At 54.7% G+C, this 21945-nt stretch overlaps 2 protein-coding genes across 4 annotated transcripts in view; both read left to right on the top strand.

Annotated features, from left to right (window-relative positions):
- The first annotated feature begins 3791 nt into the window (after nucleotides 1–3791).
- RNF228 (ring finger protein 228) lies at nucleotides 3792–11159 on the top strand. 3 transcript variants are annotated; one of them, XM_072867946.1, is made up of 2 exons: nucleotides 3792–7855; nucleotides 10383–11159. In XM_072867946.1, exon 1 carries the CDS (start codon nucleotides 3936–3938, stop codon nucleotides 4788–4790), a length of 855 nt encoding a protein of 284 aa, XP_072724047.1. In that variant the 5' UTR covers nucleotides 3792–3935; the 3' UTR covers nucleotides 4791–7855; nucleotides 10383–11159. The 3 variants fall into 3 exon arrangements, with proteins under 3 accessions (XP_072724047.1, XP_072724049.1, XP_072724048.1); XM_072867948.1 differs by lacking the exon at nucleotides 10383–11159 and having other exon boundaries at nucleotides 3792–4999; nucleotides 7785–8335; XM_072867947.1 differs by lacking the exon at nucleotides 10383–11159 and having other exon boundaries at nucleotides 3792–7641; nucleotides 7785–8335.
- Nucleotides 11160–17077: 5918 nt separating this feature from the next.
- The window catches only part of PAX3 (paired box 3), an 83630-nt gene continuing 78762 nt past the window's right edge, over nucleotides 17078–21945 (top strand). The window contains exons 1-3 of the mRNA XM_072867277.1: nucleotides 17078–17113; nucleotides 20058–20185; nucleotides 21138–21373. Of these exons, the coding sequence (XP_072723378.1) occupies nucleotides 20101–20185; nucleotides 21138–21373 (321 nt within the window). The 5' untranslated portion in view covers nucleotides 17078–17113; nucleotides 20058–20100. The remainder of the gene's footprint in view (nucleotides 17114–20057; nucleotides 20186–21137; nucleotides 21374–21945) is intronic.

The raw sequence follows: 21945 nt of genomic DNA, 5'->3' as shown, positions 1-21945 counted from the left end.
CTTCTTAGATCAAGTCTTACACCACCATAAAACTGGCATGCTGCACTGGGTGAATCAAGCCTAATATTTAAAATGCTAAAAATCAATTCTTACCAGCCACAGGATGATTATTTTAAGTAGAAAAATGTGTATTTTGTAAGGGTTGTTTGCCACTTTTGCTCAGAATTCTTAACACAACTTCTGCTGAATAACATCCAAAGTCTCCGATAGCAGTTCAGCCAAAAGTCAGCCCTCAGAATCGGCTCAGTTGCATTTCAGGGTTTTTTTTACAATAACTAATACATCTTTCCCACTAAAGAACAGTCCCTACAAGCTGAAAATCCAAAGAACAAATGCTCATTGTAATTAAAGTGACTAAAGGAGAGAATACGTCTGGATCTTAAGAAATACAGTAACTCTTGCAAAAATCTGAAGAAATTTATCTTTTCTTCAATCCCAGCCTATGAAGCCTTTAAATTCAACTTGAAGATGTTTTCCAGTACTCGTGGTCCAACTCCTCCACTTGTGAAGAATCATGGATTCAGTCGCCAGAGGAATCCAGCCAAGAAGCCACCTTCAACTCCAGGCCAGGCATCCTGCTGGTCCAAGTGACTGAGGAGCCAGGATAGCACCACGTCGCAGGGAGTAGGAGTGCACCCTTCAGGGAATCTGTGCACCCTCGGAGAGCTACAGCTGAACACCATCCTACACAGATAAGGCTGACAGGGGATACAAGAAGGCAACTTACTCTTCAGGTTGTCACAGCAGGCTTTCAAGCCCTGCTCTGGACTATGATATCCCATTATATACATGACGCGATGCTGGACTAAGACAAAACGTCTGAAACCATTAATGGCTTTGTTCCACAGTAAGGTAAGTGTACATAAATCACTGTCGCTGTGGTCCCAGCCTCATTTCCTCCCCTGACCACACAGCCACCGGCATTTTTCCTTGCACTGGCTGCAGACCTCATGCACTCAGACAGGAACCCGCTTCACTGAGCTGTTCCAGCAGAAAAACTAATTAAAAAGTTAACAGTGTTCAGTTGGATCATCTCCATGAACTGACTTGCTGTGTCATCGTGAGTTCCTGTGCTAGCAAAAGGGTAAGAGCCCGCAAGTGCTACAAGATACACAAAGAGGTAAATAGGAGTTGCACTCTTCCATAGAAAAAAGCAGCATCCCACCAGGCGTGGGGACCACGCGGCTTACGTGTTCTATTAAATAATGTTCTCTAGGGACCGCATGGCACAAGATAACCTTGCTTGTGCAGGATCTAGTTATACAGCATTGTGTTCACAGGGGTAATTATGAGCAAAGAAGTCTCTGTGACCAGTTTTTCTCATTCTTAGTTTTATCAAAAAATTTAAATTTCATCCTAATTTCATATTTAGCATTTTTATTATTATTATTTTTCAGTTATGCTCAAGTTTGCCATCTATTCTGTGTAGTTTTCTTGCCAGAATTACAGGAAGCTTTCCCAATGCTGACTTTCATATACTTATTAGGTGGAGTTTCAGTTGACCTCAAGGCAGATACACATCAGATAAGAAAACCCAGAATACAAAAGACAGAGGCAAAGCAGTTTGAACCAGAAACACAGCTGATGTTATCTGGACCTTATTAAAGCATTTGATACAGTCCCTCAAAAAATTTTACTTGAAAAATTAATTCAGATTTGCTTGGATCTAAGGACTTTCATGTGTTTTGAAAATGAATTGAAAGTTGCAGGGTTATGAAAGTGGCAATAATATTAAGTGGAAGGGCGGTGCCTGGGATAACTTGACATACATCTTTTAACAATAAACTAATTAAATGGGAAGACGACGCTAAACTGGGAAACAGTAGCAAGCAAAAAAAAAAAAAAAAAAAAAGGGCAAAACAAACCAAACCACCAGAAACATACATTTAAGAATACCTGAGTAAATAAGATGAGATTTAGTGTAAAAAAAGGATGATAGCAGAGTTAGATGAAAACAGTCTAAATCCATCAAGGATGACATGCAGCACTGGGAAAACAGTAACACTGAAAAAGTCCTCCAGGTGACAGGGGTAGATTAGCTCTGAGGTTGCAAACCACTGTGGGCTTTTATAAAGGGGTGATTTTTGACTCCACATGCCAAAGTAGCTGTGCACTATGGACAGTGACAGCAAAAGTAATTTTCTTTCTTCTTTTCAAGCAACTGAGCCTAGATTTTTAACAGACTTTAAATAATCTCCTACGATAAATTACAAAAAGGATCTTCCTCCCTGTACAGATAATGTTCCTACTTTTCTCTGTTTGACTTCATCCATTATTTCCGTTTATGCTAAGCTGAAAAACTTTAAGCAAGTTCCCTCTTTTGCTCATTTTATTGTTCAAGGACTCGTGGACAATCTTCAGAACTGCCGCCGCAATTTAGCAATATGGGCCTTTTCATCTTTCCAAAAAGCCATTCTTTCTAAACAATTAACAGTTTCCTCATTTTGTTCAGCTCTTCAAGAATGCTCAGGACTCAAGAACAACGCAAGTCCTAGCACAGACAGCTAAACGAGGGGATCCAATACCGAGGAGGAGAGGGAGCTTCCCCTAGCATTCGCAGTGAAGCACGTCTGATACAGCACGTCACACGGCAGAGAGGGGAAGATGAGACAGCTCTCAATCCGGAGCTGACGTTCCCAAGATGCCACTTCAGCAACACAGCAGGACAATGCCGTGTGCCTGAAACAAGCGCCTTACCTGCCTAGAGCTATGCCCACCTCTAAGTGCCTTTTCAGAACTACAAAGGGAAATAATTATTTTATGGCCTGTGCTAGAGCTGAGGAATACAGAGTTACTCCAGATTTCCTTGATGTGACAGAGCAGAATTTGATTTAGTGAAACCTATTGTTTAACAGTGTGACATTGGAGGCTACGAATGCTTTATTGTTTGGATTGTTTTTAATTAAACTGGGCAAAAGCTCTCAATCCCAAAACGCAACATCAGGATGTAAATAAAAACACCAGTAGCTCCTTCTGCCTCTGGTTTCCATAATAAAATAGCTTTTACTTTCACTGTGCATAATGAAAGGAAATCACCGTGCACCAAAGGTTCTTCCCAAGGACAAGCAAAATGCATGTTTGCCTGCGAGCTGCAATGTATCGAACAGATGTTAACCTGCCCCCGTACGGGCCTTCCCATATTAACTCTTGATTAGCAGTGTTCGCTGCCTAACGAATGTTTTGCAGTCATAGCTGCTGGTCCTAACGCATAATCACCTTGGGGAATCCTCACAAACTGTTAAAACCAATAGAACGATTAAAAAAATGCAATTCAGGACTAGAAAGCTACCGGCGTTTTCCACCGGTGAGCGTCTCCTAGAGCCAGCGCAGCACCCGGGGCCGCAGCACGCCGCGGCGCCCCGGCAGGGCGGCGGGGCTGCTGGGGAAAACCCGACCCCGGCAGCCCGACTTGCCGTCGCAGAGGCGGGCACGCCGCCGGGGTGCAGCCAGCCGTGAAGCCGTGCGGATGCGGCATCCCGGCTGCACCGACCGCGCTGCCGCACGCCTCTCCAGCGGCTCCTGGGCGCGGGGGGCCGGGCGAGCCCGCGCCGCAGGGGACGCGAGCCGGGCCGCCAGAAGGGCCCCGCCGCCGCCCCGACCGGGACGCGCTCCCCGCCGCCGCGCACCGGCGGCCGCTCCCGGGGGCGGGCGCCGCCGATCCCGCCCCCCGCCCGCGGCAGCCGCCAGCAGCCCCCGGCAGCCGCCAGCGCGGCGGGCGGGCGGGCGGCGAAGACGGGGAGGCAAGCAGGCGGCCGCCGCCCTCCCGCCCGCCCTCCCTCCCGCCCCGCCGGGCCGCGCCGCAGCCCGCGAGCGCGGCCAGGAGGCGGCGGGGCCGCGGCTCCCCGGCTCCCCGGCCGCCTCCCAGGCGCGGCGCGGCGCGGCCCGGGACTCTCCGCCTTTCCGCGGCTCTCCGTCCCCACCTCCGGCGAGATGTTATGGCCGAGCCGGCGCAGAAGGGCGGCGTAGGGCAGGGCGGGCGGCGGGAGGATGAGGCGGCGGCGGCCGCCCCCAGCTACGAGGACTACGAGTGCAAGATCTGCTACAACTACTTCGACCTGGAGCGGCGGGCGCCCAAGCTGCTGGAGTGCCTGCACACCTTCTGCCAGGAGTGCCTGAGCCAGCTGCACCTGCGGGCCGCCCAGCAGCCCTCCGCCGCTGAGCCGGGGCCGGGGCCGGGGCCGGGGCCCGGCCGGTCGGCCGGCGGCTCCCTGGCCTGCCCGCTCTGCCGCCACCGCACGGCGCTGCCCGACCACCGCGTCCACGGACTCCCCGTCAACACCAAGCTGGCCGCCGCCTGCCCGCCGCAGCTGCGGGCCCGCGACCCGCTGCCCCAGGACAGCCTGCCGCCGCTGCCGCCCCGCCGCCCGCCCCGCGCCCGGGAGGCGGCGGCCGCCCTCGCCCCGCCGGCCCCCGCCCCCGCCGGGCGGGCCGGGCCGCGCTCCTCGGGCGGCGGCTACGAGAGCTGCCAGAGCTGCAAGCGGGCGGCGCTGAGCGCCGGCTGCGTGTGCGTCGTCGTCTCCTTCCTCTCTATGGTGGTGCTGCTCTTCACCGGCCTCATCTTCGTCAACCAGTACGGCGGCGACGCCGGGCCCGGCGCCTCGGCCTCGCCGTCGCCGGTGGGGCCCATCTGCCTGTCGGTGGCCAGCATCCTCGCCCTCTTCTCCGTCGTCGTCACGTGGCTCATCTGCTGGCTCAAGTACCGGCCCGAGGCGGCGGCGGCGACCGGCGGGGCGACCGCCAACGGCACCCCGCGGGGCCGGGCGGCGGCCGCCCGCAGGAGCGACACATAGCGCCGGTGGAGCGGAGCGGAGCGGAGCCGGGCGGCGGCGGCGGGCGCTGAGGGGCCGGGCCGGGCCGGGCCGGGCTGGGCAGGGCGGAGGCGCGGAGCGGGCTGTGAAGGGACCCGGCTTCCGCCCCCCGGCGCGCCGCTGTGAGGGAGAGCGCGGCCGGGCGGCCCTGCCAGGGCCGGGAGCGGTTCGGCCGCGGCCCCTGCTCGCAGGTACCCCTGGTTTGGTTGGTGTTAGCCCCGTCCCAGCCGAGAGGCGGGTGGGCAGCGGCGGGAGGAGGACACGGGTGAGGCCGTGGCTCTCCTGGGGGTAACGGGCCGGCCAGCTCTGGGCCTCGGTCCTGCCGTGATGGCGGGGGGGCGGCAGGGCAGAGCCCAGGCCCAGGCTTGCCGTGGTGGCAGGCCCCAGGCCCAAGCCCCGGCCCTGCCACGGTGACAGGCCCCAGGTCCGCCACGGTGGCATGGTGGGCAGCCAGGCCAGCCCCGCGGCTCGGGCAGAGTCCGAGGTGGCGGGGGTGGTCTGCTGGGTGACCAGGCGAGGGGCTGCGGAGGGCCCGGCTGCTCTGGAGGCAGGGCAGGGGCAGGGCAGGGCACGTCTGTCTGGCAAAGATGTCTCAAAGGGCCTCCCTGGGGAGCTGGGGCTCTGAGGTTGGGGGACGCGCCCCTCCCCGCCTCTGTCAGGAGCGCACCCTGGTTTCTGTGCTCCCTGATGCAGAAGGACACAATCTCGATTAAAGAAAACTGGCTTGCTGTTGCCCCCACCTGGAAGATAATCGGAGAGATTCACTGTGGTTAGGAGCAGAACAGGATCACAATGTTAAATGCGTTTTGTGTTCTCCCTTTTATGAGTACATATAGAAGAAGCTGTAACAGAAATGTATTATCTTAAAGAGACTGAGCCAAAGTTTCCCTACAATGTATTGAGTACAGTTTTGTTATAATTTTATTAGAAGGCCATCGAACCCTCTGTTGGTTGCTCAAAAGAAGCTTTGTTATTTAATTCTTGGAAATTCGCATTTAATGTGGGAGACCGAAACACTACATTGCACACTTAATTTATGGAAGATGATTTAATTAATGGAGCTCTAAGGTAGAGCTAAGAGACTCCTGTGGTAGAGAGTAATATTTCACTGGCCATTGATTTCAATTTTTGCACAGTGAGAAAAGCCCACATTAAAGTACAGACTTTCAGCATCACTGTAAAAGTGGAATGCGGTAGCATAATTTGTGTATTGAACATTTACTTTCGGTCGAGGTAGCTGTAATAAGACAGTGGTTTTCCCTCTTGGTAAGTTTCTCTTCTGTGTTACGAGTTTCTGTAAAGGCCAGGAGAAAACATTTTTGTTCTGTGAGGTTGGAAGATCAAAAATGTCTTTGAAATCTGACGAGATGTTCATAATATGAAATGGAAAAACATTGCCATACAGCTGGTTTTGTAGTATATTAAGGAGAGCATTCTATATAGATACTGTTCTATGTTGCAGGATAATTCATTTGGTGCCTGAAGTTTTTTAACTTAATTAGTTGTTATAATCTATTCTATTGGGAATAAGATAATGCTGCTTATTCCGTGTTTCTACACAGTACTGTAATGGAATGAGGTAATTATTTTCGTGCTTGACAATTCAAGAATTTTAAAAGTGATCTTTTAGTATGTGTATTTTGCAAGCTGTCTGCATGATGTTCTGACAAGTATCCTCTTAATAGACCTTTACTTGACCACTTCTATTTATCACAAGTGCAAAGGAATTTACTGTGTAGAAATGTAAAGACAGCAGGTGAAGATGTGTGTTTTATGACTGCACAAGTGACATGTACTGTGCATTGTCTTGATTATCACAAATCTGTGAAAAACAACCCCCTGACCCCCAAAAAACCCCACAAACCCCAGCGGTATTTATACAGACTCTGTTACGATGGACACAGTTTGTGGAAAGAGTATATTAGTTTTGTGTCACTTACGTCTGTTTAAAAAGATCCACACCAGCCTTTGAAAAGTCCTATATCATAATATAAAGGCCCTGAGGAGATAAATTACTGGGATCAACTGTGGCTCTGATGGTGGTTCATGTATTTAGACCAGTGTTTTCAAACTTGGAGTTGCTCGTTAGCCGTGTAAAAGGTGTATGCCTCCTAAAATCAGGCCTGACTATTAGCCCCTGTTGACTTCAGCAGTAGTTGTGGATGTTCTGCACCAAAGAAAATCACAAGACTTTCATTTAAGCATCTAAATGAGAATTTAGATGGTTGACTTCAGGTACAAACATTTGAAAATTTTGGCCTTAACCTCTCTGTTCTTCAGTTAACGCATCTGTAAAGTTTGATAATAGCGTTGACCTACCTCACAGGCAAGATGTGAGGCTTTATTTATTAAAGTTTTTAAGCAATTGGAGATCCTTGAAGAGGAGGTGCTATAGAAGTGAAAGTATTATTATAAATGATACTGTAGTAAGAATAAATATATGTAAATTAATGGACATAAACAGCAGCAATGTTTTCTAAGAAAAATAAATATATAAAATATGTACATGTGTACATCATATGCACCAATATATGATTTACCTGTTTGTGCTTCTACTGCAAATGCAGCATGCATATCAGCATTTCTATTCAATCAGGTAAGCTCCGGTACCGTGCAGTTCAGATGAGCCCACCCAGCAGTCACTGCTGTAACTCCATCTCGTGTAGACATGCCGAAGCTAGCTCTGAGTGCTCATGAAGCTCAGCTGGAGCTCATGGTGTAGCTCTCGCTTCGCTTTACTCCTGCGGGCTTTCTGGCTGCAGTGAGCCGCTTGGATGTCGCAGATGTGCTGCCAGCACTGCCTGGGCGAGCAAGCTAGCTCACACCAACTCGGGTATGTTTACAGGAGCTGCAGTCACAACAGAAGCGATGACGTAGCTGTGCCCTGAAATACTGATTACAGTAAGAAATGTATTCTCCATCTTTCTCTCTTCTTTCCACATCATAGTTTTATTCTTGCCTTTTTTCTGTAAACAGTATTTTCCATTTTGACTAAACCAATGGTTTCAGCTGGGATCCATGGACTACTTCTAAAGGATCTGCAAAAGGTAAGTAAGAAAAGCAAATCGATCATCAGAAGCTTAAATTTGTTACGTGAGGGTCAACTTTAAAATGTTTAGAGGTTGGCACATTACAAAAAGTTGAAGATCACAGGCCTAAACAGGATTTTCAGGCTTATTCACAATTGAACGATCATATTACATGTCAAGTTCCTACCCGTATATTTGAAAATATTTCAGAGCCAAATTAAAATGGACAGTCTGACCGTATGCCAAATCCTTCTCGCTGCTTATGCAAATTTTGCAAAACTCCACTGGTTTCAGGAGCATTAGTCTGGATCCACATCACAGTACCAGTCAGAAAAAATCATGCATTGTATACATTTCTGGCTACTGTAGAATCCCAGTATTATACTTGTATTTTGGGTTCCTTTGAGAGTGTACAGATTGCTTGTCCAAAGACAAACTTTGCTCAAGTTTCAGTAAAAAAAAGTTCAGTAAAAAACAAAAAGAGAAAATCCGTGTGGCTGGTGGCGTTTTATTATTGTAACTATTTCAGTCGGAACACTTGTGTTTTTAGTTGTTTAAAAAGACATAGAGATATGCAGCTGAAGGGGTATGCATCAGTTACGCTATCCACGCATCTTACAGAAAAAAATGGTGCTTTGGGGCACGCTGGGGGAAAGCAGAGAAGGCGGGATATACCACAACACCATGGGGAAAACCATGGGAAATACAAGCTGCTGCCTTCTTTTTTTTCCCTTGCACTCGTTTTTCTTTTTTTTTTTTTTTTTTTTGCTGTGCAACATTTCTCTGCATTCTCAACATTTTTGCTGTGCAACATTACACAGTCTGGGGCACAAGCAGCTACAGCCAAGAAATGGAAACAGGAAAGTAAACAAAGGCCCGAAGCTTTCACGAATTTTTTGACCTCTGCGAGATCACAGGCTGCGTGAACTCTGAAAGATCTGTAGTTTCCAGTCATGCCAAAAGATCTTGAATTTTGTGTAGTGGTAATCCCCTGTTCCTCTACCTGAGTAGAGCATACTGGACTCCAGACTGGAAGATTAGATTAAATGTTAAGCTCATGATTTGGAATAGGCTGCCAGACATTAGTGGTATTAGTCCCAGAGAGGGAGAAAAAAGCAGATAGGAGGGCAGAACCCAGCTTGCCGACACAGACCCTGGGTGGGTAGTCATGTACTGTAAACTGCTCTTTTCTGTCTTACCTGGGACATGTGACTACCATCTCTGCTTGAGGAAAGTTCTCACTGGAGCTAACTGCAGCCACAGGATAAAGCTCAGTATATGCTATTTGCAGGGAAGTTCTGCCATTTACGATGTACGGGGATGCGTTACCACAATCGCTACCGCGTTACAACTTTAATTCTTTCCTGTTGCCCTTCTTAATAAGTTGTGCTCAAGAATTCAAATTTTTAAAACACCATTAAGTTTTTAACACATATCATGTACCTCCACTGCCACAGTGTAGAAATGTTTATTTCTGCTCTCTCCTTTGAAAGCGTCTCTGGTAAATACTGTGGCTGCAGGGAAGAAATTGTATTCCTTTCCTCATCACTAGCCCACAAGTAGTAAATAATCATACATTGTTAATTTACGTAGCGGCAGGTATTCATCTTTGGAAAGGCAGGTTTGACAGAAAAACACTTGAGTAGTTCATAAATGCATGGCAGGAATAACAGCCTCGATTATCTAGTTGGATTGGTTTAAAGGCCTGTGTACGGAGATACTTTTGTATTCCTTTATCATGCAAAAAACAACATAGCAGTTACTCTCATATTTACGATCATTAGAAATGTACCACAAAGCCAAATAATAAAAAAGTAGCTAACAGCAGTGGGTACCGAGTCATACATCCCTGCAAGTTAGATTAATGACCTGAATTTCCAAAAGTGACTGGTAGTTTGAGTCCAATCTATTTTTGTCTGGGTTGAGACAGCATTTTTGGAAGCACATTTTGAAAATCAGGCTCAATAATAGTATTGTGGGCCGAGAACCCAAAAGACTGTCTTACTCTGAAAAGTGAGTTTCTGTCTGTATTTATACTTTAGAGAACAGAAAAGAAGAAACTTCTGTTATTTTTTCCTTGCACTGTAAAAATATGTTATTAAAATATGGTGGATTACAGGTGCATATGGAAATACTGTTGCTTCTTACCTTAATGCTCTTCTTTTGTAGCTCAAATTACTCTTCACACGGATTCAGGTTTGCTTTCAAGGCTTATGTCCCAAAGCAGCTTATTGTGTATAACACTTCGTATAAAATGTCCTTTGCAAATGATGGAAAGGTGAGTTGCCTTCACACACGCAGTTACCCCAGACTGAAGAATACAGGTGTAGTTATAGGGTTAACGTGGATTTTCAGTTGAAATCCTCCTTCCGTGAGCAATTTCACTGGAGCAGGCGAACTGTTTCAACTGGCCAAGACTGCTGGTTGTGCAAACAGGCAAAATCCTGCTGAATGGGAATTTTGGGTGCGTGTGAACTATAAGCTTCTCTGGAAAATGGTGTGCAATCATGTAATCAGACCTGGTGCTGAAAACCTTTACTTACAGGAACAGTTGTGAATCCCAAGGAGAAGTGCTGTTGCAGCTCCCTCGTGCAGTTCATGCCCGGCACGGTCCAGTCGCTTTCCCGTATCAGTGTGTTCTGTGTATCAGTGAAAATGTAACAGCTGCTGAAGAATATTTAAATATGAATGTGTACATCATTCAGAGGAATGGTTATTAATCATCTCTGATCTGCAGGCTTGAGCATAAACAGTGCATTTGATATTAATACGGTGTGAGATATATTTATGGACACGATATTGAGTGCCTAATATTCATTGGAAATAAAAGTGTAGGAGAACTGTTTGCCTAACTTTGTCAGAGCTCTTGGTGTGCACTTAAATCCTCCTGAGCTCAATGGTCCTTTTCCCTGTGTTACAGACGTTTTGTAGATGTAATGTCCCTGTCTGTTCTGCTGGGCTAGAGAACAGGCTTTATCTCACTGGAAGTTAGTTAATTTTGTTAGCATATGATATTGCCAAAGAAAATTTCAATCTTTGCTCGTATTAACCTCTGCCCATTCAAACCACATCAGAGGCGGCTCCCCGTCAGTTGCCCGTTGGTGCGAGATCTTCACACAAACATTACAAATGTTCCCTTCATGCTACAAATGGGCCATGCATCTTTCATGGCTACAATTTCTAATGTTTCTGAAGGGTATTTAAGTTTGTTGGCTCATTTTTATTAAAGCCCTGCAACTTACCCTGCTTCTACATTTTATCCGGGTGCATGTAGAAATTGAGATATTGGGAAAAAATGCCAAAAATGCCTTAACAAAATGCAGTTTCCATCATGGGGGATACATGTATTCATGCTAGATGTATTCAACTGCATGTTCTTTGATCAGTGCAGTACAAAATACTTTTGCTTATGTTACGGGGAAGGAGCAATACTGGCCCTCATTTGGCGTGTCTCCTCCTACTAAAAACACCCAGGTCTGCAACTGGCCTCGCAGCCCTGGTTCTGAGCTGGTCTCAGGCATGCTTTTCACATGTCATGCAATGGTGAGATTTTTTGATCAAGGTGATTGTAATCTCTTACGAGTAGCTTCAGCTGAGAAATACCTCAGCTATTTTAAGGATATTTTTACAGTAAACATATCGTGAGGTTGATTTGTCTCATTGGATTATGAAATTTGGGAGGAATAGCTTGAAAGATTTTTACGTTGTTTATTATTATTATTATTATTATTATTATTATTATTATTATTATTAATCCCTCAAACTTACTCCTGATTTGTCAAGGAATCTAAATCTTAACACTTCAGCTCACTACAGGTCCAGATATAAGCAACGTTTCTCCATCCTACCTCTAGGCTGTTTAACCATTTAGCGAAATCTAACAAATCCATTTCAGTTATTATTTTGTAATCTTTTTATTAATAGCAAATTGCAATAACTGCATTTGTTGGGGGGGTTAATGACTGAAATTTGAGAAATATGCTTGAGATACAATTCAAAATTTGCTTTGCTTTAAAAAGGAAAGAATGAGACTTTTTATGACTTACAAAATGTGGTGATGCACAATAATTCCAGTTTGGTTTCCACATATTTCTCCGCACTGTAAATAAGGACTTGTTAGTTGGAGGGTTAATATTAGGGGACAGAAAAATATTCTTCTGTGAAAAAAACTGTAATTATTGCAAGCTTTAAAGTAAATTCAATGAAACGATAAAAATAAAATAGAAATTACACTTCTAGTCAGATAGTAAACGCTTCTCTCTGAGAATAATTTAGATCTCCCTGTATTATTTAAATACCGAAATCATATGGGAAAGAGGTGACATTCTAGTTGTTCGGGAAGTTCTGCTTTCTTTCTGAAGGAGGGGGAAGAGTCTCTATTTGGCTGCGATCACTAGAAGTATTCTTCCAGTTATTAATTGGGTCATGTTGCCCCCCCAAACCCTACCCTAATTTATTTATTTCCTGTGGGCAGTCGCCTTGCTCTCCGCCCGGGACAGCCCGTCCGAGGGGACGCGGCCCTGCGCCCGCGGGGGAGCGGGGCTGCCGGTGGCATCAGGAGCGCTGGGTGCCCGCAGGGGAGGGCAGGGTCTGGCCAGGCCGGGGGGAGCTGCTCCCCCCCGGAGCCACCTTGCAGCTCGCCCCGAAGCTTGTGATGAAAGGGCCCCAAAGCCCCCAAATCTTCCTCTTCCTTTGTTCCCGTTATGTCTTACTTAACCCAGCAGTGCATTGGCGTTGAAAGTAAGCGTCCGGCACTGACATAAGCAGTGCCCGGCGGCTGGGGGGCAGGATCCTTTTATGTCAGCACGGGTGGGGGGGCGGAGAAGGAGGCGGCAGGAGAGCGGCGGCATCAGCCCGCTCCCGGCCCCGCTCGGGGGATGGGCGGCCCGGGCGTGCCCGCTGCGGGGACGCAGGGGACGGACCGGAGCCCTCCCGCCCGCCGCCTGCCCTCCGGGGCTGCCCTGGCGGTCCCCCGAGCACGGCCCGCAGCCGCCGGCACCGGCGGGGCCCCTTCCCTGGTGCTGCCGGGCCCCGCGGGGCGCTGGCCCACGGCTCGCCGCCGGAGGGGCCCCGGCCGGGGCAAGGGCATCGCCGCGGCCCGGGCCGCCACGGCAGCAGCCTCGCCGGGAGCAGCCTCGCCGGGCAGCCAGCGAGCGGGGCGCCGGCCCCCTTGGCCTGCGTTCATCTCGCCTTTCTTGCCTTTTTTTTTCCTCTTTTGTTTTCTTCTTTGATGTCTTCTGCTTTCTTGCTGTTCTTCGTTCCTTCCTGCTTGCTCTTTCTTTTTCTTTCTTTTTTCCTTCTGGCTCTTTCTTTCCTTCTTGCTCTTTCCTTCTTGCTCTTTCCTTCTTGCTCTTTCTTTCCTTCTTGCTCGTTCTTTCCTTCTTTCTTCCTTCCCCCCCCCCCCTCATTATTTCTCTCTTTCTTTCTCTCTTTTCTGTCTTTTCCTCCTCCCATTCTTTCTCTTTCGGTTTCTCTCTTCCCAGATTTTAATCCAGTTCATCTTTAAAAGAATGAGTGGCTAAATCATATAGCTGCGGGCGAAATACAGAATAATGACCTCAATGGCTGTGCTAGTAGGGCCGCTTTCCCCTTAATATCGTTAATTCCTGGCTCCGTCGTGTTGGATGGAGGGCGGGGAGGGAGGGAGGAAGGAACGTCCCGGGTGACGCTTGGGGATCGAGGGCTAGGTGCTTGCCGCTGCCCCCATACCTGTTGGCAGACCGAGAGTGGGTCACGCAGGACCACGCATGTTCCTCGTTACCCCCCGCTGCTGTGAAAATCCCTTGTTCCGAAGGCAAATGTATTTGATCAGTCCGAGCCTTGGGTCCGTAGAACGGTCACGGTCTCATTACTGCAGTAAAACTCCCGGTGGACATCTGTTGTGATACCGCTGGAATTAATCGTCACTGGTGTTTTTACAAGTAATTAACGAGGATTAGACCCTTCGTTTTGAAATGTGGCTGTTAACTACCGGGGAGGTGGGGAAGGGAGATGCGAATTTCTCCTCCCGTGGGGGAGACTCGCGGGCGGGCGCGGGGGAGCCGGCCGGCCGGCCCTGCCCTCGGAGCAGGGCGCGGTATCGCCTCCCCTCTCCGAGACGAACCCGAAATTCCATTGCAATCTTTAAAATCGTAAATAAATGAGCAGCGCACGGCTTTTCCTCCCGCCTCTTTGCAGGAGAGGACCAGCCCGTCCCTGCCGCCGTGGCCCGCTGGAAGGAGCCCCGGGGCTCTGCCGGGCTGGGGGCCGGCGGGGGCTGGGGGAGCCTGGGGGGACCGCGCCGCCTCTCCCTCTGCCCCGCAGCCCCGGGGCTGCAGAGGCATCTCTGTCCTCGTCGCAGCAGGCGTGTGTTAGTACGGAGTGGCAGCTGTAGTATCGCTTACTGGAGGATCTGGTAGTAATCAGAAAGGTGAGGAGTTAGTGAAATACATGTTGTATTTATTGCCATTTTACAGGAGAGAGAGGGCGGCCGGTGCCGCAAAGGAAGCCATTTGTAGGGTTAAGTGTTTCAGCCTTGTCCCACGGGCAGCCTCGCCGGCCTGCGTGGAACTGAATTTCGCCCTTCCCGGGGACCACCTCCCAGCCCGGGGCACAGCCGGTCCCTGGGCCGCGGGCAGGTGCCCCCGAAGGCCAGAGCTGCCGGGCAGCGGAGGGGGCTCTCCTGGGTGTTTGCTCCCTCTCACGGCTCCCTCGGGGCCCCGGTGGCGGGAGCTACCTCGGATCTACCCACCCACGGAAGTGCTTTGCCTTCACCCTCCAGATTTCCCCTTCCTCCGTGGTCCTGGCGAAGGCGATCCCCGCGGGCATACCCTCGGAAGAAAGCTCCTCCTTACCAGGGGCAGCGGCAAAGCCCCCTCCTTTCCCCTCGACCCGGGCAGCGGGGCTCCGGAGCGGTCCCCGGGGTCGCCTCAGGTGGTTAGGGGGATCTGGGGTGCCCTGTCCCCTGTCCCTGTCCTTGCACAGAGCCTCCTCCGGCACCGAGCGGCCCCCCCAGCTCCGCGCCCCGCACCGAGCCCTTCTCGGGCTGCCGAACGCGCTGTGGCTGTAAATTAATGAAAACGTAACAACTCAAACGGAAAAAAAAAAAGGAAAAGAAGACGGTGCTGAGACGTGCGGATGGGACATAAAAGCGATGGAAAAAAGGTTCAAAGCTTTCGGTGGTGACTTTTCAACCTTTATTTATGTGCCTATTAATGCAATATCCATCATGGAGATATGCATCTTTATCCTTTCAACTGATATGCTGGGAATCAATTGGATATGCAGATTACATTTCATAAGTTTCCAAATGTTAATCTCCCCGGCCCTTTGCTGGTAATTTCTTTTTTCGCCAAGTAGTATTACGTTTCTGCCAAAAAAAAACCCCAAAAAACACCCCCCCAAAAAAAAAAAAAAGCCCTTTAAAACAATTAATCTTAAGGCTACTTGTCTCGAAGTATTTGCTAAGGCTCGGGCCCAGGGGCCGGGCGGGGGGCGACGCTCCTGCCCGCTCCACCGCCGGCCCGGGCCCTTCCCGGGGCACCAGCCCCCGGCCCGGGCTGCGCCGGGGCGGAGGCTCGGGGCGGGTCCGGGGGCATCGCCTGCGCCCCGCAGTGCGGAGCTTGGTGAAGCCGGGGAGATGTCCGAGCAGGTACTGTTCCCTCTCAACCTGGAGGTGGGCTGGGGTCCGGCTTCCTCCCGGCACTGGAGCACGACCCGGCGCTGCGCGGCGGCTGGGGAAGCGGCCCGGCCGGGAGCCGGGCGAGCCCCACTCGTCCCACCGCCGCGTCCCACCGCCGGGGCCGTGCTTCCCGGCCGGCTGCCCCGGGGCGCGGCGGCGGGGCTCCCTCACACCCCCCGGCTCGACAGGTAATGTCCCCGGACACCTCTGGGACCATGAACGGGAAGGGAGTGATATGCAAAAATACGGCCTTGGAGGGGCTTTCCCTGGGAGGGCTCAATTCGCGGAGCCTGTTTCTGGGAGGGAAACTGGGCTGTCCGGGGCAGTCTGTCGCTGTAACCGGTCGTTTCCCTAGTGTCGCCGCCCGCGGGACGCCGCGGGGTGCCGTCCCCTGCTGCTCTCGCCGCCCCCACCGCGTCGCCTGCTGCAAGCAGAGGGTTTGTTAGCCGCTCGTATTGCTCTGACCCCCAAATTACTACAACACTATTGCGGCGTCTTACAAGTCGCCGTCGTACGCAGGTCACTCTCGTCCGAAACAGTCGGTATCGGTTTGACCGCACACGCCTCTGGTCGGCGGCAGGGCTCGCGTCGCCCCACGTCTCGCTTGCGGGGGGGACGGACCTTCTTAGCGGGGAACACACGCTCGGGACGGGCCAGCGATTGCGGGGGACCCCGCAGCCCCCAGCTCCCCATCGCGCCGGGCGGGCGTGCTCCGCCGGGCACAGGCTGTCCCGCAGCACCGGGCAGCGGCTCCCGGGCCTCTGCCCCGCCCGGGCGGTCGCGGCCGGCGGTACGAGATGCCCCCGACGGCACCAACCCGCTCGCTCTGGAGGAGGGAAACCTGGCCAAGAGAGGCACACCAGGCAGCGGTGGAACGGAACCGGCCGGCCCCGCGGCAGCCCACGTCCCGAGAGCCCAAACCCAGCGGTCTCGTGGGAAGGTGTTTCTTGCGAGGGCAGCGTGGGGCACGAACCAGAAATCACAGGCGCCCATGCACACTAGTTATGCCAGTCTTTCTTTTTCTCTTCTTTTCTTTCTTTCTTCGTTCCTTTCTTTCTCTCTCTCTTTCTCTTTCTCTTTCTCTTTCTCTCCTCTCCTCTCTCACGTACACGTTTCTATATACGAAGCTGTACCCTCCTCTCCCCTTCACCTTCCCTGGAAATAGTTAGGCGGAGAATTCCTTCCGAAATCCTTATGAGAAATTGGATGCGCGCAAACCCGGAAACAGTATAATTGATTTATTTCTAATAGAGGGGAAACCAGTAATGTTATCGTTCCGAAATGATTGCCTGTGTTCTTAATAGCTCTAATTTTCACTGTCCAATTGATGTGCTGCGGTTTTAATATAGAGCACTTACTAATCCAATTAAAAGTGCACCTGGCCTGGAAGAGCTCTGTAATTAGCAGGAGCATTTTTAGCTATTTCCACTGGAAAACCGTGAAATCATCTCTGCTGGCCTAAAGGACTGTAATATGGGGGTGGGGGCGAGGAGGGGAGGGAGGAGCGGGGCCAGGCATTCCTGCCTAATCTTTTTCCCTTTAATTTTTAACAGTTCCCGTGCGGGAGGATGCGGCTGTTTCATCTCGGTGCACTCGGTACCGCAGGACGAGACTAGGTGGGTTCCACGCCGATTTCCCCCCCGCCCACACCAGCCGGGCCCAGGAGCCCGGCCCGGGGCAGCGGGGCTCCAGAGCCGGGGCTCCGGGGGGGCGCCGGGGCGGCGGGGTCCCCCGCGAGCCCCACGGGCCCGGGCCCGGGCGCGGAGCGGAGCGGAGACACGGGAGGTGCTGCGGGAGCCGCGGCAGCCGAGCGGAGCCGCCAGCCCCGTCGGGGGGCGCGCCCAGGCCGCCCCTGCGCCGGTGCGACCGGCTGCCCCCGGGCCTCCGCGGGAGCGGCGGCGGCTCGGGAGCGCCCGGAAGGGCTCCTGGCACCGGGCGGCCCGGGAGCGGCCTGCCGGCGCTGCCCCGCGCGCGGGCCCGCGCAGACACGCGCGCGCGCACGCCACGCACACGGGCGCGCGTCGTTGAAGGAGAGGGAAGAGTAGCTCACGGCACCTGCCGAGCCCGTCTCTCGCTGCCGGGGGCGAGGGGCTCCGGAGGCAGTCCCCACTCGCGCCCCCTCCTCGCGTGCGCGTGGGTGACGGCCCGAGGCTCGCGATGGCACCCACCCGCCGCAGCCGCAGCCGCGGGTGGGAAGGGTTTCCGCTCCCACGCTCGGGGCCGCAGCGGTACCGGTGGCGAGGGGGGCGGCCAGGGGGATGCTCGTTGCGCCGTATGCGCTGCCGCGCGTCGCCGCGTCCCGCCGCGTGTTTCCCAAGCACGAATCAAATCTTAAAGAGCTTCGTCCTTTCGTTTTAATAACACTTCTCCCGCCTTCCTCCCCCGAGTAAAATACGCGTGGCAAATGGTGCGGCGTGACCGGTACCTCTGGGACGTTTCCCGAGGGCCGCGTGTGCCGGCACACCTCCGGCCGCCCGGGCCCGGCGGGGCGGCCGCCGCAGGCGCTCCCTCGGCCGGCGGCCGCGGTCCGCTGCCCGGCTCTGGCCGCGATTTCACGGCGCTGGGGTTCCAGGGGGCTCGCCAGCGGTTTCCTCAAAGCTTCGCTCATCGGGGCGCTTTGTAGAAGACGAGCGCCGTGTGAAATACACGCGGACTTTTCCTGTCGTGCGAACTTTTCTTGCCAACCTGTTCCCGGGGGTGCGGCAAGCTGCCCTGAGCAGAGCCGGCGGCCGCCGGGCGCTCGGGTCTTGGAGTTTATTCTCATGCATTGAAAAAGTGATGGAAAGCGCTCGGTTTGGTGGCCGGGGCGCGGGGGCTGGAGGGCGCAGGACGGCGGGCCGGAGCCTCCCGGGCGTGCGGGGCACACGCCGCCGCGGCTGCCGCCGTGGGAGCGGGCGTGCCGGCTCCGTCTGCGGGCTCCTCCGCCCCCGGCACCCCGCTGCGGAACCCGCCGGCAAACTCCGCGTTTTCCCGAGCGCCGCGGCCCGCGCCGTGCCGCTGCCCTCCCCTCGGCCGGCGGATTCGTTTATTATTCCGGCCCCGGATTTCTGCCCAAATAACGCGAACCCCCGCCCTCCCCGGGGCCCGTACCGGCCCCGACACGATCGCCCGGCCCGCAAAGGAGAAGCGGACCGGGAGCCCAGAAAACATTGTTTCCCTCATTTCAAAGGGGGAAACCTGAACGATTCTCATCCTTTTGATTGATTAAGGTCTTGAATAACTTGAAGCTCGGGAGTGACAGTTACTGAATAGACTACTGCAAATAAAGAGCACTGTGGAAAGCTGGGCTGGCACTTCAGAGTGTAAAGGAGGCGAGTTTGCTGGCACTTACCAAGTTATAAATAAAAGGCCATGCACAATAGTACCTTCTTTAAGGACAGACAGTCTTTACAACACTCCTGGCGTCATATCCTGCTGTGGTCACTTCAGCTCCTAGGCAGACTTTACCTCTTTTATTTTTCCAGCAGTTTAGTTTGAATACTACAATAAATTCCTGGGAACAAACGCTTGTTAGTAAGACTTTACCACGCACCGCCTCGCACCCATACACACCCGCATATGCACACTCACGCACACGCATGTAAGGCAGGGACACACTCGTGCCACCGATTTCTAAACGCAGAAATCCCCACGGAGATCTCGCTGGCAGCTCTCGCCTTCAAGACCGTTAGCACGTTTGGTCCAGAGATGTTTCTTAGGGACGGCAAGAGGTTTCGGTGCAAAATAAATACATAGAAGGAAGGGAGAAGCTTTTTTCCCTAAAAGAAAAAAAGAAGGGAGGTTGTTCCCCCCCTGCACCCCGCCACCCGTGCTCGGAGGAGCAGAGCCGGGAGACAAAGCACTTCACGGGCAGCGAGGCAGGCGCTGCCCCTTCGTGCCTAGCGGGGCAGGGCTGCGGCTCCGCGGAGCCCCGGAGGGACACGGGTCCCCGCGGGTGCGAGGTCCGGGCCGCCTCCGGCTGGTGCTGCCCTCCCCGGGGCCGGGGCGGCCGTCGGGGCAACGAGCGGTTCCGCGCCTCCGGCCGCTCCCCGCCTGCGGCGAGAGGGCCCAGCGCGGCTCGGCCCGCGGACACAGCGCGGGGCCGTGTCGTGCCGTGCCGGGCCATACCGGGCCGTGCCGGGCCGGGCCGGACCGGACCGGGCCGTGCCGGTCACGCTGCCGTCGCGCCGGCCGGGGCGATGCGGCAGAGCCGCCCCGCTCGCCCAATCAGCGGGGGCGGCGCGGCCGGGCCGGGCGGCGGCGGCCAATCGCGGCGGCGCCGCCGCGGAGCCGCGCCGGGGACGGAGCCGATAAATGCTCCCGGCCCCGCGGCTGCCGCTCCCCGCCGCACCGGGGACAGCGCCGCCGCCCCCCCTCTGCCGCCGCCCGCCCGCCCCCGCGCCCAGCCTCGCCGCCCGGCGGGGCTCCGGCCCCGGCCCTCCCGGTGCGGGGCAGCGCGGGTCACTGACAAAGGGGCAGCGGCGGAGCTGCCTCCTCCCCGCCCCCCGGCGGCATCCCCCACCCCCTCCCGGGACCGCTCCTGATTCGGTGGGACCCGCTGACAGCGCGGGTCTCTCCTAGATCAGCCCTCACCTGGATATAACCCTGCCGGGCCGCCGCCGCGATGACAACTCTGGCTGGAGCTGTCCCCAGGATGATGCGACCCGGGGCCGGGCAGAACTACCCCCGCAGCGGGTTCCCGCTGGAAGGTAAGGCCGCGCCCAGGCTGCTCCCGCTCGGGAAAGCGAGCATTGCTCCCTGCCGGGAGGCCGGCACAAAGCAGCCCCCCCGGCCCGCCGAGAGCCGGCGCACGGAGGGCTCCCCGGACAGCCCGCACGGCTCGCACCCCCCGGCCGTCAGGGCCGCCGTCCCGCCGCGGGGCTGGAGCGGGGCCCTGGCCCGGGACGGGCATGGCTGGGGCCGGTAAGGGAAAGCCCGGCTGCGGGCCGGCGGCTTTGGCCTCGCACCCCGGGAGCGGTCCCTCCCCTCCGGCCGGGGGAACGACCGGGAGGTCGGCGGCGCCGCGGGCCCTGGATCCGCTCTTTAGCAGAGTGGAGGGCGGTGATGTGGGGAGCCCAAAGTTAGAAAAAAGTGGGGGAAAGTTAGAAAGAAAATTGAAATAAAATAAACGAAATCGAAAGGGACTTTAGAAACCAGGGCTTGTCCCGGGCGGGCCGGGCGCTGCAAGCGGTGGTTCTGCCTCCAGGCAGCGGCGGTGCGAGAGCCCCGCAGCGCCGGGGAGCCCCGCGGGCCCCTGCCCGGGGGGGGGACGGGGGTCTGCGGCGGCTCCCGCTGCTGCACCCCGGGGCGGCCGAGCCGCGGGCCGCCCCCTCGCCCCCCGGGGAGACCGCGGGCTTCCCGCACCGGTTCCCCCCTTCTCCGCCGGAGTCGGCAAGCCCTGAAGCCCGGCTCCGGTGCGAGTGCAACAGGTGAAGCCGCCCCGCCGCCGTCCCTGCCCGCCGGGGCGGCAGCGCGGGGCTCCGCGGGGGCCGGCGGGCCCCGGGCGCGCTGCGGGGCGGCGGGGCGGGCGGGGGCGGGTGGCGGCGAGTTGCCTTACAGAAAAGCGACGGCAAAAAAAGATAACAAAAAAAGACCCAGCAGGATCCGAAGGAGACGTTAACGCCATTTCCCCCTCCTGCCTCCCCTCCCCTCCTTTTCTAGTCTCTACTCCTCTAGGCCAGGGCAGAGTCAATCAGCTCGGAGGAGTGTTTATCAATGGCAGGCCTTTACCCAACCATATCCGACACAAGATAGTGGAGATGGCCCACCATGGCATAAGGCCCTGTGTCATCTCTCGCCAGCTGCGAGTGTCCCACGGCTGCGTCTCCAAAATTCTCTGCAGGTACCAGGAGACGGGCTCCATCCGGCCGGGGGCCATCGGCGGCAGCAAGCCCAAGGTGAGCCCGCCCGGAGCCGGGCAAACGCCGGCCGCGGCGGCGGGGAGCGAGGCCCGACCGGGACTCAGCCCGGGGTGGCCGGCGCCGGGGTTCGCAGGCGGGGAGGCAGCACCCCCGGAGGGCCGGGGGGACCGTGCGGCGCCGGGGGTGGGCGCAGACACGCACCGCTCGCAGCACCGCCAGCCGCGTCCCCGCCTGTTGCTCCGAAAGTTTCCGAGGCTTTAGAAAATATCGTTGCAGTTTCGTGGCGAGGATTTTTTTTTTAATTAAGAAAATGCTATTTGAAAAAATAACTTCTCAAACGAAACTAGGAAGAGGGGGGTGGTTTTGCGAACGCTTGGCTGTCCGAAGCCCCGGGTGCCCCACGCTCAGCCCCGCGGAGCCGCGGGCGGGCTCGGCGCTGCCGGCACGGAGCGGGGAAGCGATCGGTCGGATGTCAGGGCTTGCACAGCGCGGCGGGATCGGGCCCTCGCTTCTTTCGTTGCAAAGCGCAAGAAAAATTACCTGTATTTCTGTCTGCCTGCCTGCCTACCGCTCCTTCTCCTGCTCTGTTTATTTTTCTGTCTGCTCCA

Source organism: Ciconia boyciana, chromosome 7, assembly GCF_034638445.1.
Source record: "Ciconia boyciana chromosome 7, ASM3463844v1, whole genome shotgun sequence".
Taxonomy (NCBI): Eukaryota; Metazoa; Chordata; class Aves; order Ciconiiformes; family Ciconiidae; genus Ciconia; species Ciconia boyciana.
Note: the sequence above shows the minus strand (reverse complement) of the source record. Positions and strands in the feature narration are given on the sequence as shown.